This window comes from Copidosoma floridanum, unplaced genomic scaffold (assembly GCF_036245765.1).
Source record: "Copidosoma floridanum isolate Cflo_tuat_1 unplaced genomic scaffold, Cflo_Japanese_pri ptg000013l, whole genome shotgun sequence".
Classification (NCBI taxonomy): domain Eukaryota; kingdom Metazoa; phylum Arthropoda; class Insecta; order Hymenoptera; family Encyrtidae; genus Copidosoma; species Copidosoma floridanum.
In genome coordinates this window covers 2,330,273-2,347,406 of record NW_028321890.1, presented here as the reverse complement: position 1 = coordinate 2,347,406, position 17,134 = coordinate 2,330,273, and the positions used below count along the sequence as shown (strand labels likewise).

Here is a 17,134-nt window from a genome sequence, read left to right as displayed (position 1 = left end):
TATCTCTCAAATCTTTAGTTTGCTATCTTGTTAAAGGCTCCCTTTGTTTATGTCTATCTTAAATTTTGTTTGCACGTGACTTATTGTATTCAAATCTTCTATCTTTAATCAATCTAAAGAACCTTTAACTGGAATGTGCTGCTTGTGTTAAGGAATAGTGTAAATTATACCTCTACGTTTTTCCATTAAGTTAAACTGATCTCCTGTATCGTAATCGTCACTTATATCTCCTATAATAACTCAGATCAAGTTGTATATATTACTTCCCGGTGACCATTTTAAACCCATTTGTGTCACCGGGAAACATGAGAAAGCACGCACACACGAGCTCAATGCATGCGCACTTCTCATGGGACGAGATACATCAGATGACTTAAACATGCAAACGTAACATGTCTATAGTCATACACAATAGCAGCACAATTCCAATGCGATCGAGCACAATCGTATGCCTGTTATTACGATGTGCTGACGCGTACTACACCAAAATTGGAAATTTTAAATTTCTGCATTTTGGTTCGAGTCGGCATTTACCTCTAGTCTGAGCGTGAAAATCCACGGAGAGGATCGAGGCCACACTGTACGGGGACTCCGCGCGCGCCATCAGCTACCAAGCCTACTGAAAGGAACATATACGCCCGGTCTGACCGAACGCAAGTCATGGCCGAAACGAAAGTCCCTCTCTTCGCTTTGAGGCGTCCCCCTTAGCGGTAGCTATAGCTGTAGAAGCCAAACAAAAATCCTCGTACCCCAATGCAAGCCTGCCTCACGTGAGGAAAAACACGTGCCGACTCTTGACCCTTGAGAATTACAGAGTACTAGCTTTATAAAACGCTTCACAAATCCCATCCACTGTCATACTCATCATATCTATAACATATATTATTACCACTCTTATGCAATTTCGGTTTCGAACCATCGAAAAATAAAACACATTATGTCAACATAATGACCGACAAAGACATCATAAGCATCATTATCAGCTACTTACTTTCTTTCTTCCATAAATCCCTCACAATCCCTCTCACCCCGCCAGCTGTCACCTCCCCGATCTGCTCGGTCTCACCAGTGGCTGATGTCAAAATCTCTACGCCGCCTCGTCGATGGCCTGTAAGAAAAGGGACGCAAGAAAACGCGGAGGGCAAAAAAAAGTGCGAGCAAACGCGAGATGGGCTCGATCACAGAGAAAAAAAATGGCGGCTAGCGGAGGTCTTGAATACACAACCACACTACACTTTTAAAGCCCATAACCTGTTAGCAGTATAGATGTGTGGGTATGTGATCGGGCAATAAAATGTTCAACACTGTCGTTTTTATTATAAAACACGGACACGTTTATTCTCACTATCTTCAGTGTATGCAATCTTTAGTCTTTACAATCAAGGATACAATCGTAAGCTGAACTGAAATAAAGCAAGATCAAATCAAAAGGAAAATATGAAAAGTAGGGAGTGCGTATCGACTGACTGACCGCGCGAGAGTGAGTAAACTATAGGTATTGGACGTTGAAGTGCAGCGTCACGGCGTCTCGTCTTCTTGCTATTGCGCATGCGTTAGAATTCAGTTACGAGCGCCAAATATACATCTAACAAATAACTAATTATGTAATTTATTAAATTTTCATCTTAGTCTCAAACCTTTACTTATTATTTCTTATAACCAGTGTTTATTATATTTTTTACATTTCAAGGTGTAATTTATGAAGAAAAACAAAAGTAATAACTAATAATATCAGTCATTAAATTGTATTCTTAATCTCAATTCTTAACTTTGTTATTTCTTATAATTGGGTATCACTTATTATTCTTTATTCATAAAGATAATGTTTGCTTGGGCTTACATATAATTTGCGTATGAATCCATTATAATATTGGTACCACTCTTTCTTAGGAAACAAAAATAACTATCATATTTACAGCTCACATCACATATTTAATAATAGAATAAAACTAGTCTTTTCAAGACATTACTCATTATATCAGTGGCTTCCCGGACAAACCGATTAACTACATTTTTTTTCAAAATTTAGTTAGAACCGGAAAGCATACCTTTTTTTTTGTACTTTCGTCCAAACAAACTTGTGAAGTGATTCGAGTTACCAATGTTCGGTTGGGTTTAAGTTTTTACCATCTGATAAGCTGAACCCAATTATTCGTTCGAGATAGAGGAGTCAAGGAGTATGAGCACTCACACCCGTGCGATTTCTTAATTGTTCTAACGACTAGGCGAGGTGTGTGGGTGCTCCCCGCTCTGTTCTCGCGGATTGATAGTATAGGTATCGGCTCTTCGAGAACAAAAGAGCACCGTACGGCTCGGCCTGTTAAGTTTCGGCCGTAGCGAGTTGTAGACGCGCCTGCGAGTTGTCCTGCTTTGCCAAGCCACGTGGAGCAGTTGAAATTTCAATTGTCGCTTGAAAGTTCCCAACTGATTGCTCTCCGCTGGAGCTGTTCCAATCTACCAGTTGTAAGTAGATTTTCGGCTGTTAATACCTCGACAATTCGGAGGCCTTTTTCACGTGCTAAGTCGTGCCTTTTTTTTTCCATTGAAAATCATTCCCCTCAAGCTATCAGCTCATCTTTGAGAGCGACAATTTATTTAAATTAACTAATTCTGTAATATTTCTTTTTGTAAGAATAAACATTATTGTATAGCTAGATCAGCTGTTAACGTGTTGTTTTTTGATTTGGTTGTTTTATTATCTGGCGTGAATTTACTTTGTTGTTCGACAAGGAGCGTTAGATTCATTGTTCCCATTAAAATTGCGTAGGCAAATTTATTTACGAGGTTCCCATTGAACCTGGTTAAATTTGCCCTCGCACAAAATCGTTCAACATTTTGGTAGCAGAGCTTGGTTTCTCCTTTGTCGAAAAACATTTTTCTGCTTGAAATTTATTTCAAGGCCAAGTGACGTCATATCAAGACATCAACGTAATCAGCGAAAGGCCAGAGGACGAGGGAGAGAGACAACAGGAGAGAACAACAAAGGCAGGAGCGACCGACGATATCAATCGTCGTCTCCTCCTTGTGCGGATCTTCGTGGCACAAGGCTCATTCCCCTCCGTTGATCGTCGCCCCGTTCAGCTCGACTCTCAAAGGCCTATTCTTCAGCTACGAGATAGAGTGCCGGGGACACGGTGGGAGAACGATCGGTGAGTCTTGCCTTCCCCTTTTTCTCTCTTTCGTCATATTTTCAGTTCGTTTGTCTTTTCCCCGATTCGTTTAATACGCCTTTTCGTCGTTTCTGCTTCCGTGGTTTGTAATCAGTTATTTTATTATGGACGTGATTATGAAGGAGCAAAAATCGCTCGCGACCAACATCGTGAATTTTTATATGAATTTAACTGAGAAGGTGGGGCAGGATAGACAAACCGCGAATCATTTGAAAAATCGCTTGCGTTTGTTGGAAAATTACTGGGAAAAATTCACTTCAAAGCACGACGCGTTGCTCGCGTTCGACCACGAAAACGCTGATCTTCCGTATTTTAAAGATGACACGTACTCGACTGTCGAAGCCGAGTACATCAGCGCGCAAACTCGCTTGCAGGACCGAATCGAGGCGATTCAGCCGCCTCAGCCACCAGGCAATCAGCCTCCACAACATATAGTGCACAATTTTACGGCTGCTACGCCTCAGCTCATGCTTCCCAGCATTTCGCTGCCTACGTTTTCAGGCAACCAAAGCGAATGGGAAAGCTTCAAACAAAGATTTTGTTCTTTAATAAAGGACAAAGCTAATATCTCCCGGGTTGAAAAGTTACAGCATTTGCTCAACGCTGTTCAAGGCCACGCAGCGCATCGGCTAAGGGGTCTTGAGGTTATCGAAACCAACTTTGACGTCGCGTGGGAAAAACTTCTACGTAGATACGATAATCCGCGTATTCGGCTGTTTTCAACGTTCGAGAACCTGATGCAGCTTCCCACGATTAAAGCTCGAAATATCCAAGATCTTAACGATTTGATCGATCGGACTGAAGAATCGGTACGTGCACTTCGCGATTTAAATTGCCCGGTGGCGCAATACGATAACTGGGTAGTCCACTGCATAGTTCGAAAACTGGACTTGTCCTCTCGTGAAGCTTGGGAAGCTTCGCAAGCAAACGTCGAAGGTTTCTCAACTTACGAGTCACTAATCACCTTTCTAGAGAAACGCATTCAAACTCTAGAACAGGCTTTCTCGGCATCGGAAAAAATCGATGCGTCTAACAAGCGTAGCACTAGGTCGACTGCTCGTAATTCCAATCGTATCGACGCGAATAATACACGCACGGTAGATTCGTCAAGCTCTAAGCCAAATCCATCGTGTGATCTTTGCAAAGGCTGTCATTGGCTCCATCACTGCGGTCAGTTTAACGAGAAGACGCCGTTCCAGCGCCTTGATCTTTGCAAAGAGTTAAAGCTCTGCATTAACTGTTTGAGAAGGGGCCATTTCGCTCGCAAATGCCCTTCAGCTAATCGATGCTTCAAATGTCGCGCTGTACATCACACTAAACTACACCCCTACGGTGAGATGTCTAAAGGTTCTACGCAAAGCACAGCGGGTGACAAAGCAACAGATAATGCGTTGGATCAAGTTGCTTCGCACAGCTCGTCAGTCGGTGCTTCAATTTTACTCGCTACAGCTAAAATCGTTATCACGAACTCTTTAGGTCAGTCTCTTACGGTTCGAGCTCTAATTGATCCTTGCGCTGAGCGGTGTTTTATCACGCAGCGCACGGTACAGCATCTCAATCTAGAAACCGAGAAAGCATCGTTGTCTGTTATCGGAGTCGGAGCAGGAAAGACGACTCACAGCAGTTCAATTGCTCAGGGAATCTTGCAGTCAAGGGTTGATAGCAACTTCGCTATGGGCTTCTCAGCTCTTGTTTTGAGCCAGCTCACTCGTTGTCTGCCCAAAGAGAAATTCGCTAAAGGGCACTGGCCTCATCTCGATGGGCTTGAGTTGGCAGATCCTCAATGCACAGAGCCTACAAAAATCGACTGCATTCTTGGTGCAGATGTCTATCCAGCTCTGATACTGGATAGCATAGTGAGAGGTCCTGTTGGTACCCCTCTCGCTCAACAGTCCGTTTTTGGTTGGCTGTTGACTGGAGCCATTACTTTCACGACTCCAAGCAACTCTACACAGCCCGTTCGGATGTATCATACATCAACGGCAATGTCGCTATCGCAGGAACTCGTCAAGTTCTGGGAGATTGAAGAATATCCACGCAAAACTTTGTTAACTCCTGACGAGGAATTTTGCGAAAAGCACTTTAGTAGTACACACACTCGTGATAAGAACGGTCGTTTCATAGTACGTCTACCCTTTGTAAAACGCCCTATCTTCGTTGGCTCTCGAGATATAGCCGCTGCATGTTTACGCCAATCGGAACGTCGTCTGCAGAAGGACGAAAAGCTTGCCGAGCGTTATCGAGCTTTCATGCTCACGTATCTCGACCTCGATCATATGGAACCCGTTCCGCCACAGCAGGTTGAAAATCCAAGCTTTTATCTGCCACACCATTCGGTCGTGAAGCCAGATAATCCTGAGAAAATACGCGTAGTTTTCAACGCATCTCAAAAGGCTCGAAATGGCTTGTCTCTCAATGACTTGCTGTTACCTGGTCCAAAGTTACAATCCGATATATCGACTGTCGTGACACTTTGGAGACGTTACAAATACGCCTTTACTACTGATGTTGTTCAGATGTTCCGACAGATCAAGGTGCATCGAGATGACGCTGATTGGCAGAGGACCCTGTGGCGTAAGGATACTTCGCAACTACCACAAGATTACAGGTGCCTCACTGTAACCTACGGTATAGCATCTGCTCCATTCCTCGCGCTTCGAGTGATGAAGCAGCTAGCCATCGATGGATTCCAAGAATTTCCGGATGCTGCCACTGTTCTACAACGTCAGCTGTACGTCGACGACCTATTTGTTGGCGCAGACTCAATTGAAGTGGCTTGACGAAGACGAGAGCAGTTGGTTACTTTGCTGGGATCAGCTGGCATGGAACTCGGCAAGTGGGCGGCTAACGAGCCTCAACTTCTAGCTGGTTTGTCTTCCACTTCTCCCAAGACTGAGGTAACGATGACTCAGACCGAGGTAATATCCACTCTTGGAATCAAATGGCTTCCTAATGACGATTATTTCACCTTCACTGCTGCAGCCGCTCCGCAAGCGACTCAAGTGACAAAAAGATTAATTCTTTCGGAAATTGCTCGGTTGTTCGATCCTCTAGGTTGGTTGGCTCCGGTGATTGTCACTGCCAAGATAATCATGCAGGACTTGTGGCTCGACAACATTGATTGGGATATACCAGTCCCAGATGAGATGCTGACTCGTTGGACGCAGTTTCGAACGGCACTCACAGCAGTCACACGCATTCAAATACCACGATGGCTCAACACGTTGGAGAACGACGACTGGCACCTTCACGGGTTTGCTGATGCATCGCAGCGAGCCTACGCAGCAGCTGTCTACGTCGTTGTTTCAGGACGTCAACCAATGCTGCTCATGGCAAAAACGAAGGTTGCGCCCACCAAGGTGCAATCACTTCCACGACTCGAGCTCTGCGCTGCTACGCTGCTGGCTCGATTAATTTCCCACATCACGGACTCGTTGCTGCAACCAGCATCAATTAATGGCTGGTCGGACTCGAAAGTCGTGCTGGAATGGCTCAAGGACCATCCCTCAAAATGGCAGACGTTCATCGCCAACCGCACGAGTGAGATAATCACTCGTCTCCCCACAGCAACGTGGAGACACGTGAGGTCTGCTGACAATGCAGCGGATTGTGCCTCACGAGGCCTCACTCCAGCAGCTCTCGCCGACCATAAGCTTTGGTGGAATGGACCAGCCTGGCTGTCGCTTCCGGAATCCAGCTGGCCAACCAAAGTTCCACTCAATCCACATGCCGACGAGAAAGCGCAAGTACTCGCCGCCTTGGAAATCACCAAAGATGACGACGCAAAGACCGGACCTGGATGCAACTGTTTGCCATTGTTTCAGCAGTTTTCAAGTTTCCACAGGATTCTACGTATTCTGGCCTATTACTGCTCTTGGCGATCAAGAGTCAGCAGCAGGATCCTGCGAAGAACCTGTTCATTGACTCATCGAGATTGGGCTCTCGCTCGCACTTTATGCTACAGGGCCATTCAGCAGCAACATTTCAAGGACGAGTTTAAGCAGCTTTCTACTGGCAAGCTCCTTGCAAAGAGAAGTCCACTAGCTCGAATCAACCCTTTTATCTGCGAGCAGGGCTTGATTCGAGTAGGAGGACGTCTGCACCATTCAGTGCTGCCATACAACGAGAAGCATCCTGTGGTGTTACCAGGCAACTGCATCATCGTTAAACGTCTGGTCGAAGATGTTCACAAGCTGACACTGCACGGGGGAGTGCAGCTAATGCTCTCCCACATTTACCGATCACTCTGGATCACTCGCGGACCAACTGTGGCATCTGGAGTCTACAGGCGTTGCGTGAGGTGCGCAAGATTCGACGGCCGAAGAGCCCACCAACAAATGGGCAATTTACCTGCCAGTCGAACCACTCCAGCAAGGCCTTTTGCAATCACCGGCCTTGACTACGCTGGCCCGTTCCCAGTGCTGTTTTCCAGAGGACGCGGCGCAAAATCAACCAAAGGCTATGTCGCAATTTTTATTTGTTTTGTCACCCGAGCGGTGCATATAGAGATTGTTTCAGATCTGTCGACAAACGCCTTTCTAGCAGCTTACTCCCGTTTTTGTGCACGCCGTGGGGTGTGCCAGACCATCTATTCGGACAACGCCACCACTTTCTCAAGCGCTGCAAAAGAGTTGCAGGCGCTGTTCAGCAAAGCATCGCCATTCATAGACAGCGTAGCATCAACAGTGGCCACTCAAGGCACTGAGTGGTCATTCATTCCGCCTCGAGCCCCACACTTCGGAGGCCTATGGGAGGCCGCCGTCAGAAGCTTCAAGCACCATTTCCGCAGAGCTATTGGGGACGCTAAGCTCACGTTCGAGGAGCTGTATACTCTGGCTGCGAAAATCGAGGCCTGTCTCAACTCCAGGCCACTCTGTCCGTTGAGCACTGATGCCAACGACGCCGCGGCGCTCACACCCGCTCACTTCTTGGTTGGCTCGTCTCTACTCAGTTCGCCAGAGCCTTACAATGAGACCAAGGAGCAGATCTCACTCAACGACCGCTGGAGACTCATCAGCAGCATGCGAAACGCCTTCTGGGCACGCTGGAAGAAGGAGGTACTTCACCACCTACAGGTTCGCAATAAATGGATGAATCCTCAGCTCAATCTGCGAAAAAACGATGTGGTATTGCTAGCTGATGAGCTCTCTCCGCCCACCCAATGGCGACTCGGCCTAGTGGTCGAAACTCATCCAGGTGCCGACGGTCTAGTAAGAGCTGTCACTGTGAAAACTGCCACTGCAAACTTTCGACGTGCTGTGGCTAAGCTGGTTAAGCTGCCGACAGAGCCCGAATTATGCGACATCTACAAACAGCGCAATTTAAGATCCTTTGTCACGGCGGGCGACCAACCACCTTAAAATTGTTGTAAAGAAAGCGTGTAGTACATAAGTTAGTTTTAGCGTACAGATTAGAGTAATTGAAATTTGCTTAAAAAAAAAAAATGAAAAGTTGCTGAATTATATTCGATTTTGCTCACAGTGACATTTTTGTTGATGATTGTCTTATTGTGCTTAAACTTCGATGTGTTTAATGCAATTATGTTTAAAGACAAGCTTTAAGTTTAAACGTTTAAAAAGGAAATTTTATGTTCTTTAATTTAATTTTGTAAGCAAATTTTCAAGCACAACCTAGTCATACGTTTATCACTTTATTACATTTTTTTTGACTTGAAAATTGGTCTTATTTGTTCATACCATTGTAAAGCTGATATAAGCGATAGTAGTTAATTATAGCGTCTACTCGATGATTAGGCTTTTCTATCTCGTTACTGAATACATGAAGTTGACGTCCTTTGTAGCCGTCAAGGCGGGCGATATGTTCGGTTGGGTTTAAGTTTTTACCATCTGATAAGCTGAACCCAATTATTCGTTCGAGATAGAGGAGTCAAGGAGTATGAGCACTCACACCCGTGCGATTTCTTAATTGTTCTAACGACTAGGCGAGGTGTGTGGGTGCTCCCCGCTCTGTTCTCGCGGATTGATAGTATAGGTATCGGCTCTTCGAGAACAAAAGAGCACCGTACGGCTCGGCCTGTTGAGTTTCGGCCGTAGCGAGTTGTAGACGCGCCTGCGAGTTGTCCTGCTTTGCCAAGCCACGTGGAGCAGTTGAAATTTCAATTGTCGCTTGAAAGTTCCCAACTGATTGCTCTCCGCTGGAGCTGTTCCAATCTACCAGTTGTAAGTAGATTTTCGGCTGTTAATACCTCGACAATTCGGAGGCCTTTTTCACGTGCTAAGTCGTGCCTTTTTTTTTCCATTGAAAATCATTCCCCTCAAGCTATCAGCTCATCTTTGAGAGCGACAATTTATTTAAATTAACTAATTCTGTAATATTTCTTTTTGTAAGAATAAACATTATTGTATAGCTAGATCAGCTGTTAACGTGTTGTTTTTTGATTTGGTTGTTTTATTATCTGGCGTGAATTTACTTTGTTGTTCGACAAGGAGCGTTAGATTCATTGTTCCCATTAAAATTGCGTAGGCAAATTTATTTACGAGGTTCCCATTGAACCTGGTTAAATTTGCCCTCGCACAAAATCGTTCAACAACCAACTTTCCGTAATCGGTACAAGACTAAATCGATTAACAGCCATTTTCCTGGCCCAACTGATTAACTGATTCTTGTCTCGGCCTAATCGAATAAGTAAAATATAAAAAAAATTAATGATTTTAAGGTACAGAAATCATGGAAGAATATTGTGTTCAGTAATTCTCACTCTTTTAGAAGAGATGATGTAAATATGTGGCTGTTACTAATAATTAACTAAAGTCTTTGTACAGTATGCATACGTGCGGTACATGCAACTCACGTCTCACGTCGCACTTGGGCTGTTAGGTAAGTATAAGAGAGAAAAACTAGTAACGAGACGTTAAATGCCTTACTTGACTTCAATAGCCTCGCTAATAGTGCAATAGCCACATACTTATTTATAAAATTTTAATACAGGGGTGTAAAATATGGGTGCTAATGTCGAAGCCATGCCGTAGAAAACTCCTCTCGAAGGGCCAAGCCTTATTTTCGACGAAAAGTAACTCGATTTAAGTTTTACAATATTACTTCGAGCGAGAAAAAACGAATCGTGTTACTTTTCGTCGAAGCCATCGTTTTGTCGATAAAACTGTATGAAGTACTACAGTGCTATGTTTCAGTAATAAAAATCTCTACTACTCGATAACAACTAATTAGTAAGCCGGCATGGCAGTTAAATACGACTTTTCGTTGTATATTCATAAATTTGAATAATCGAATAAGTTCTATGTTCCCGGCCTAACCGATTAACTCCAAAAGTGACTCGCAGCAAGAAAGTCGATTGCATTTTTCGATCACCCATGTAAAATTATAAAGTCTTGGCTTGGTACCTAACGTTAAGTACAGTAAGAAACACGCAGTTTCTGCGCTATCAAAAAGTAGCTGTTTAATTTTTAAAGCCATTTCTCTCAAAAATCACAAAAGTGGAGTTAATCGGTTTGTCTGGGAAGTCACAGAAGTATACCGAAAAATCCAGTAAATAATTTAATGTTAAAAAGCACTGATAGTCATTTGTACATTTAATAAATACATTTTGTTTTGTTCATATTATAGTGTCATACGTTAGGCTCCTAATTAAGGTTAAATAAAAAAGTAGACTTATTATGTACTGTCAATCTTCACTTTATTCGTTAAAAACATGTTATAGCTGTTTCGGTATCACAGTACCTTCGTCAGACAAATGTACATCAAGACTTAATAATATTATACAGCGTTCTATCAAGAACATACATGCTGTGCCGTGGTCGACAATCACACTTACCGTCGCACACGCGAACATACCAATATATACTAGTGGAGCTATCTCCCTCTCATGCTATGCCAACCCCCTATCACAATATTTAATATTGTATCTTAGTGTTTCATGATAATGTTTTTTTATCTGATGTGTTGTTCGTATTTTTTATATTTTCTATCATTCGAAAATCAAAATAAAACTCTATTAATTTTCGGTGTCATGATTTGTTTATTCGGAATTGATTGTAACTTCTCAGTATGAATGTTAGTGATTTTTAATTTGCATTTAACTGTTTTTGAGTGCCTCCACGTAAGTTAACTTATGTTTGTTCTTATATTAATGGTTGCGTTTCTTTATTTTCTTTACAGACCAGATAGGTGTATATACTCGTTTTCATATCTTAATTTTATAATCTTGTTATGATACATGTAACTCTGTCTCAGCAGCTCGCCCCCCCCCCTACCAGTTCTATTTACCATTACTTTGCTTTTTCTGTTATTCTCATGAATGAACCTTTTTGTAGAGATTTAATTATGAGATGTTACCAACAAACAATAAACTAAAACTGACAACGAATGACGGCAATGGTCATAATATGAACATAACAAAGAAACTGGAAGCTGTTGAAACAGTTATTTATAATGCATACCAGAACCAAATGTAAGTATAGTAAATTATCAGTTTATTATTGATGATGTAACTGTACGGAATGTATAGCTATTTATAGATAGTGATGAATGTATAATTCGTACACAGAATATTGATATACCCCACTCCTTTCGGCTAGAGATAGCGTCGCAGTACGTGGCTTGGACCTGTTACGGTTACAACACCATATTTTTTTGAATGATGTTATTATCAACTTTTATTTACAATACTTACTTAATAATGTTCTGATACAAGACGATCGCAAAAAAAGTTGCATTATGGATTCTTTTTTTTACGAAAGTGTAAAAACTGTTAATGAGTCAACGTAATTGTACTTGGCCCCCAAAAATTTAAGAAGAAACGAAATACTAAGAAAAATTTCACGATAATCCTCGTAAATTATTCGTAAGATTTAATTAGTACTTGGAGTAATTTATTTTTTAACTTTTGACGTTTTTTGATTGTAATAAAGAAATGTATTCATTTATATTGTTACTATCTGGGGCATTATTTTTTATCGTATATTAAAATAAGCATTTTTCTTAAATCAGATCGTTATTACATAAATTTAAATTTTGAAATTTCGCGCGCAGCATCGACTTCCAACTAGTACTTGATAGTACCACCTATCGCTCGCCAGGTGGTGACCAAAATCGCAAGTAAGAAAGCGACGTAAACTATAAAAGAAGGACTGTGTGACGACTGATAGATACCGATCCGAGATATGCAAATACGTGTATTGCATATCTCCTAAGCCACTCAAATTGCTTAAAGTACATATTCAATAAAGATCACTGTACCAATATAAGACAATTTTTTACAATTTTTTTTCCACCAAAGCCTCTACCTAAGTCCTATCTTCGGTTCTGGGTGCTCATGACCTCCCCCCCCCCTGTAACTCAGGAGTGGAGACAGTTGACCCCGGGCCAACAAATCGACGATTGTATCACCCAGGGATATGCAGTGGTCACCTCCATTTAATTCCAACCTAGGAAGGCAACTGGAGACGTGGCGATCCAGTTCCCGGAGGATTTCTTTGAAGGTATAACCCTACCTTCCATCGGTCAGCATAGAAGTGAACCCACCCAGAGGATTCGGACCACCCCGCTAAAGCCTCGACGACCTCCTCCACCCAGTACACCCTCGCCTGCTACAAGCCTCGAGGTGGTGGAGGATCCGAAACCACTTATCCGGAGTGTCGTCCAGGTATTACCCCCACTCCAAAACCCCGAGACCTTTCGATCTAGAGACAATCATCGAGGTGAGTCCAAGAGACCTCGGCGAGGGTAGGAGAGATGGTGACAGGTTATAAGTTAAATTAAAAAAAAAAAAAAAAAAAAAAAAAAAAAAAAAAAAAAAAAAAAAAAAAAAAAAAAAAAAAAAAAAAAAAAAAACACCCATTGGTCAACCTGGCGACAAACCCATCAAGGCCCTTACGCATCACTGCTCAAACGCCACATCTTTTCTATGAGTCGGATTCCGAGGAATCAAACGGAGCCACTACACCAACAACATCGGACATAGTACCACCATCGTTGTTTAACCTAAAGGGAAGGCTTGAGACACTTGAGAGTGACTCTGATCTCTTCCCACTACACCCCCCTTGTTCAAAGTCGCCCACCCCCAAAGGCCACCTTTTAACAATATTTTAGTGCATTGGTTTTTGGTTGTAATATGCTATCTGTACTTGGTATATTGCCCAACTCATATGAAACTCCAGAAATTGGAAACAAAATCGTTTTTATACAATTGCAATGACATTATTAATCTTCATGTATAATTTTTATATGAGCGACTCCGCAAAACTTGGAATTAGTAGTTTTGAAAAAGTAAAAATATTGAGGGTACGTCACTGTAATAAATTTTTATTTCCATTTTATTAACTCCAATAGTGGGAGAATGGTAACGTTTGAAGTCTCATTAGAGTCTTATAGATTCAAATCCATCGGATCTTTGGCCGTTTCACTCCGAGAAGCTGCACACGCTTGAAGTTTCGACAAAAAGTCTGAAGGCTTTTAAAGACTTTTTAGAGTTTAAAAGACTTTCAATGACTTTTGCAATCTTTTTAATGACTTCAAGAGTGTGCAGTTCCACCTTTCAGTTTGCAGTCAAAAGCATGAGAGTGTTATTTATTCATTTATTCATAACAGAAACGGAAATAAATTTGATCTTACAAATATGTAATGTATAATGTTTCGACGAGATTTTAAAATTTTAACAATGATTATGAAAATAAGTTTCTGATCTGCATCCACATAATGTTTCGATAAAAAATTTTAAGATAAGCTTATGATAAAGTATGGCAAGATGATTTCACAACAAAAGTCTGGAGGGTGCGATTTTATGGTTATGAGGTAATGTTCAAGTTACAAACGTCAATTTTTTTATCAATACTGCAAGGTGCTGTTTTGCGCCAAGTCAATACTTTATGCCATCAGGCAAAAATGTTAGTTTTCCTACCTTGGGGCCTTTTTCGTGACATTTGGATATTTGCTGTACCCTCGGGAGGAAAAATAATGTTCGGCACTTGAGCGTCATCCAACCGGAGCTACCTTACGGTCCCTTGGGCCACGAAATAGCCATGACGCTTCTGCGACGAAATCGTGTAATATATGTAATTTGTAGAACCCAATTAAAAATTATGTCGGAATTCCGTCACTTACACAGTGGTTTGCTGAAAAAGCTATTCAAAGCATGCACTGAGAAAAGTAGTGTTAAAAGAAGTATTGTAACTGTACTAAAAAGTACTATATTTTTAGGAAAGCTAAGCTATACTCACCTGATGACGCAAAATTATTACGTTTAAAATAATTTTGATTATATTTTAAGTAATTTTTATTATGTAGTAGCCCTACAAAAATTGTTTCACGGCATAGTAAAAATTACTATGTCTAACATATAAAAAATTGTGACAGTACAAGTTGCGACATAATAAATTTTATTGTAATCGTTTTAAAATGTACCACATTCTAAAGTAGAATTTGCTATGTGACATAGTAAAATTTCTCATTCCACTGCAGTGCTATTCAGTATAGTAAAAATTACTATGTTCGGAAGTAATTTCGTAAGATGTATATAGGTATTTACGTCTATTGAGTTTTAAATTTTAGGTTCTACGAATGTAAATATGAAGAGAAACATATTATTTGATTTATCAGGGTTAAAAATTGAGACGTGCCGACAATTAATTTTGAATCGACTAAGTATCCGTTGTTAATACCGTGGCTCACAGAAAACCTTTTGATTTTTTAACTTTATTGTGTGTATGATAAACAGTAAACGTTCCCACATGTACTCTATTCACACTCGCACGGACATCATGTCCCGTGGTCTAGTGGTTGCGGAACCTGACTCGAAAGCTCAAGGATGAAGGTTCAAATCCCAGTCGCTGCAGATCTTCTTTAAAACAAAAATATTTTTAAAATACATCAATATCTATGTGCAATAAGAAAAACATATCTATATACATTTAAATCTATATATATTAATTTTCTGATAAACGTATATATTCACTGGGCTATATGTAAGTATATATATATATATATATATATATATAGTAAATTTTTCTTCTCTTACTATATTATAAACATTCTTTCTGAGTTAAGTAAAAATTACTATGTCGAAATAGCAAATTTTAATGTAATCTGGTTTTACTATGTACCATAGTAATGATCACAATATGGCAAGTATATATGTCTTACATTAATATTAATATTAATATGTCTTAGCTTTCCCATAAAATATAGTAATTTTAGTTGTACCACTTTTTTTAACACCACTTCTCTCAGTGTGTGAAACAAAATTCAAATTACCATTTTAAAACTTGCCATAGATTATTTAATATTGCAGTTATAAATATTTGCTCCTGCCAGATTTGTCATTGCCTACGGATAGTAGCTTATATTAATTATCAAAGTCCCATATTGTCGTACACGTTTAATTTGTAAACAAAGATGATTGAATATTTTGTCATATGCACGCATTTTAAATTTAATCATTGGCATGCTATCGCAAAAATATTGATAAAAAACACTGAAGTATGCATATAGACTCGAAATCCTTACAAGATAAGTATATGTAAATTGTCTGTATATGTTGTTTATTCGTTAACTTATTAATTCAGATTAAGTAAGTGCTTGGTGAAAAGTATCAAGGCAAACAGCAGATGACAAAGTCACAGTTACAGTATTTACGAACTCATTTGATCGTACTATCTCTTACGCGGTCGATAAGCTCCACAGTGCAGTGAGTGCTTATGGTAACGCAAAGACCTACCCGTAATGTTGATGCCGCCTATATGATGAAAAATAAGCTGTTTAACTGTTCTAAACGATGGGACATTCATTTATTGATAATTTAGATTGACAATATTCTTTTTCTCATTTATTTGTCTATGTTCACATTAGGAAATTGTTATTTCGATAAAAATTATATTTCTTCTGTTATTTATGCATACAATATATTTACAAGGAAATTGGACTGGTAGGCCCAATTCAAATTACGCGCGCATAATCGCTGGCCACTTTTAAGGCTGCAGTCACATGGAGCGCAATAGAGCGAGCAGGATAGAATTGTCCCCATAAGCGACTGTGCTAAGTCTATCGGGTCGCGAAATAGGGCTATAGTGCAGCACAATAGACTTAACGCAGTCGCTTATGGGGACAATTCTATCCTGCTCGCTCTATTGCGATCCATGTGACTGCAGCCTAAGAGCGCTGGACACTAACCATTTTTGAGAAGAAGCGTGCCTATATTATAGCCGTACGTTTGCAAAATCTTATTTGAACCGTTGTTTGGTAACACTCGCGATAATCGCAAGCTCACAAGAAAACAACACAACACGCTGAAGATATAATTATGTGCACTACATTTTTCTCAGATTTGGTGTGCACAAAATGTGTGTAAAACTCGGAATATACGAGCACTTATAAAAGCAATTGCGTAAAAAGAAAAAAAATATGCTACTAAGAAGAAGTGCGATAAGACAGCACGAGCCAATTAAGGAAATCAGTTAATGATAACGACGGGAAGCATTCGTAGACTGAGTGCTACTGCTGATGCCTTAATGCAAACTAGTATGTAGACTTAATCACACGCGAGGTGGCAGGTGGGAGGGTAGAGGGGCATCTCTTTCTAGCTATGACTTGTTTCGGGAAAACAAAAAAATATATGCATACGTAACTAACAGGATTGCATAGACAAAGTGAATTGAATTGAATTATTTATTAAGTACCAAGGACTCAGAGGCCCTATTTGGTACATGACAATTTCGTTACATACAGTGCAGGTACATTAGAGCAATAGCGTAACTATTATCCGGAACGCAATTAGGTGGTAAATTAAAGCGTGAATAAAATAAATAAATAAATAAATAAATAATAATAATACCAACAACCAATGACAACAGATTAGTAAAATCGCATATACAGAACAAGTAGTGTAATATAAAAAGATATAACAAAAGACTAATGAATAAACAAATAAATAAATAAACAAAAGAACAATAAGATAAAAAAGATAGAACATGTCAAAGCTAAAAAGTGATAAA

At 40.5% G+C, this 17,134-nt stretch overlaps 2 protein-coding genes across 2 annotated transcripts; both read left to right on the top strand.

Moving 5' to 3' along the window:
- The first annotated feature begins 3,286 nt into the window (after positions 1-3,286).
- LOC149374794 (uncharacterized) lies at positions 3,287-5,950 on the top strand. The gene has a single exon (XM_089591684.1). It carries the CDS (start codon positions 3,287-3,289, stop codon positions 5,948-5,950), a length of 2,664 nt encoding a protein of 887 aa, XP_089447810.1.
- Positions 5,951-5,992: 42 nt separating this feature from the next.
- On the top strand, positions 5,993-8,530 carry LOC149374793 (uncharacterized). The gene has a single exon (XM_089591682.1). It carries the CDS (start codon positions 5,993-5,995, stop codon positions 8,528-8,530), a length of 2,538 nt encoding a protein of 845 aa, XP_089447808.1.
- The last annotated feature ends 8,604 nt before the right edge of the window (positions 8,531-17,134 follow it).

Bases quoted from the DNA above. Each gene is read 5' to 3' on its own strand.
- LOC149374794 (XM_089591684.1), top strand. From the start codon at position 3,287: ATGAAGGAGCAAAAATCGCTCGCGACCAACATCGTGAATTTTTATATG.
- LOC149374793 (XM_089591682.1), top strand. From the start codon at position 5,993: ATGGAACTCGGCAAGTGGGCGGCTAACGAGCCTCAACTTCTAGCTGGT.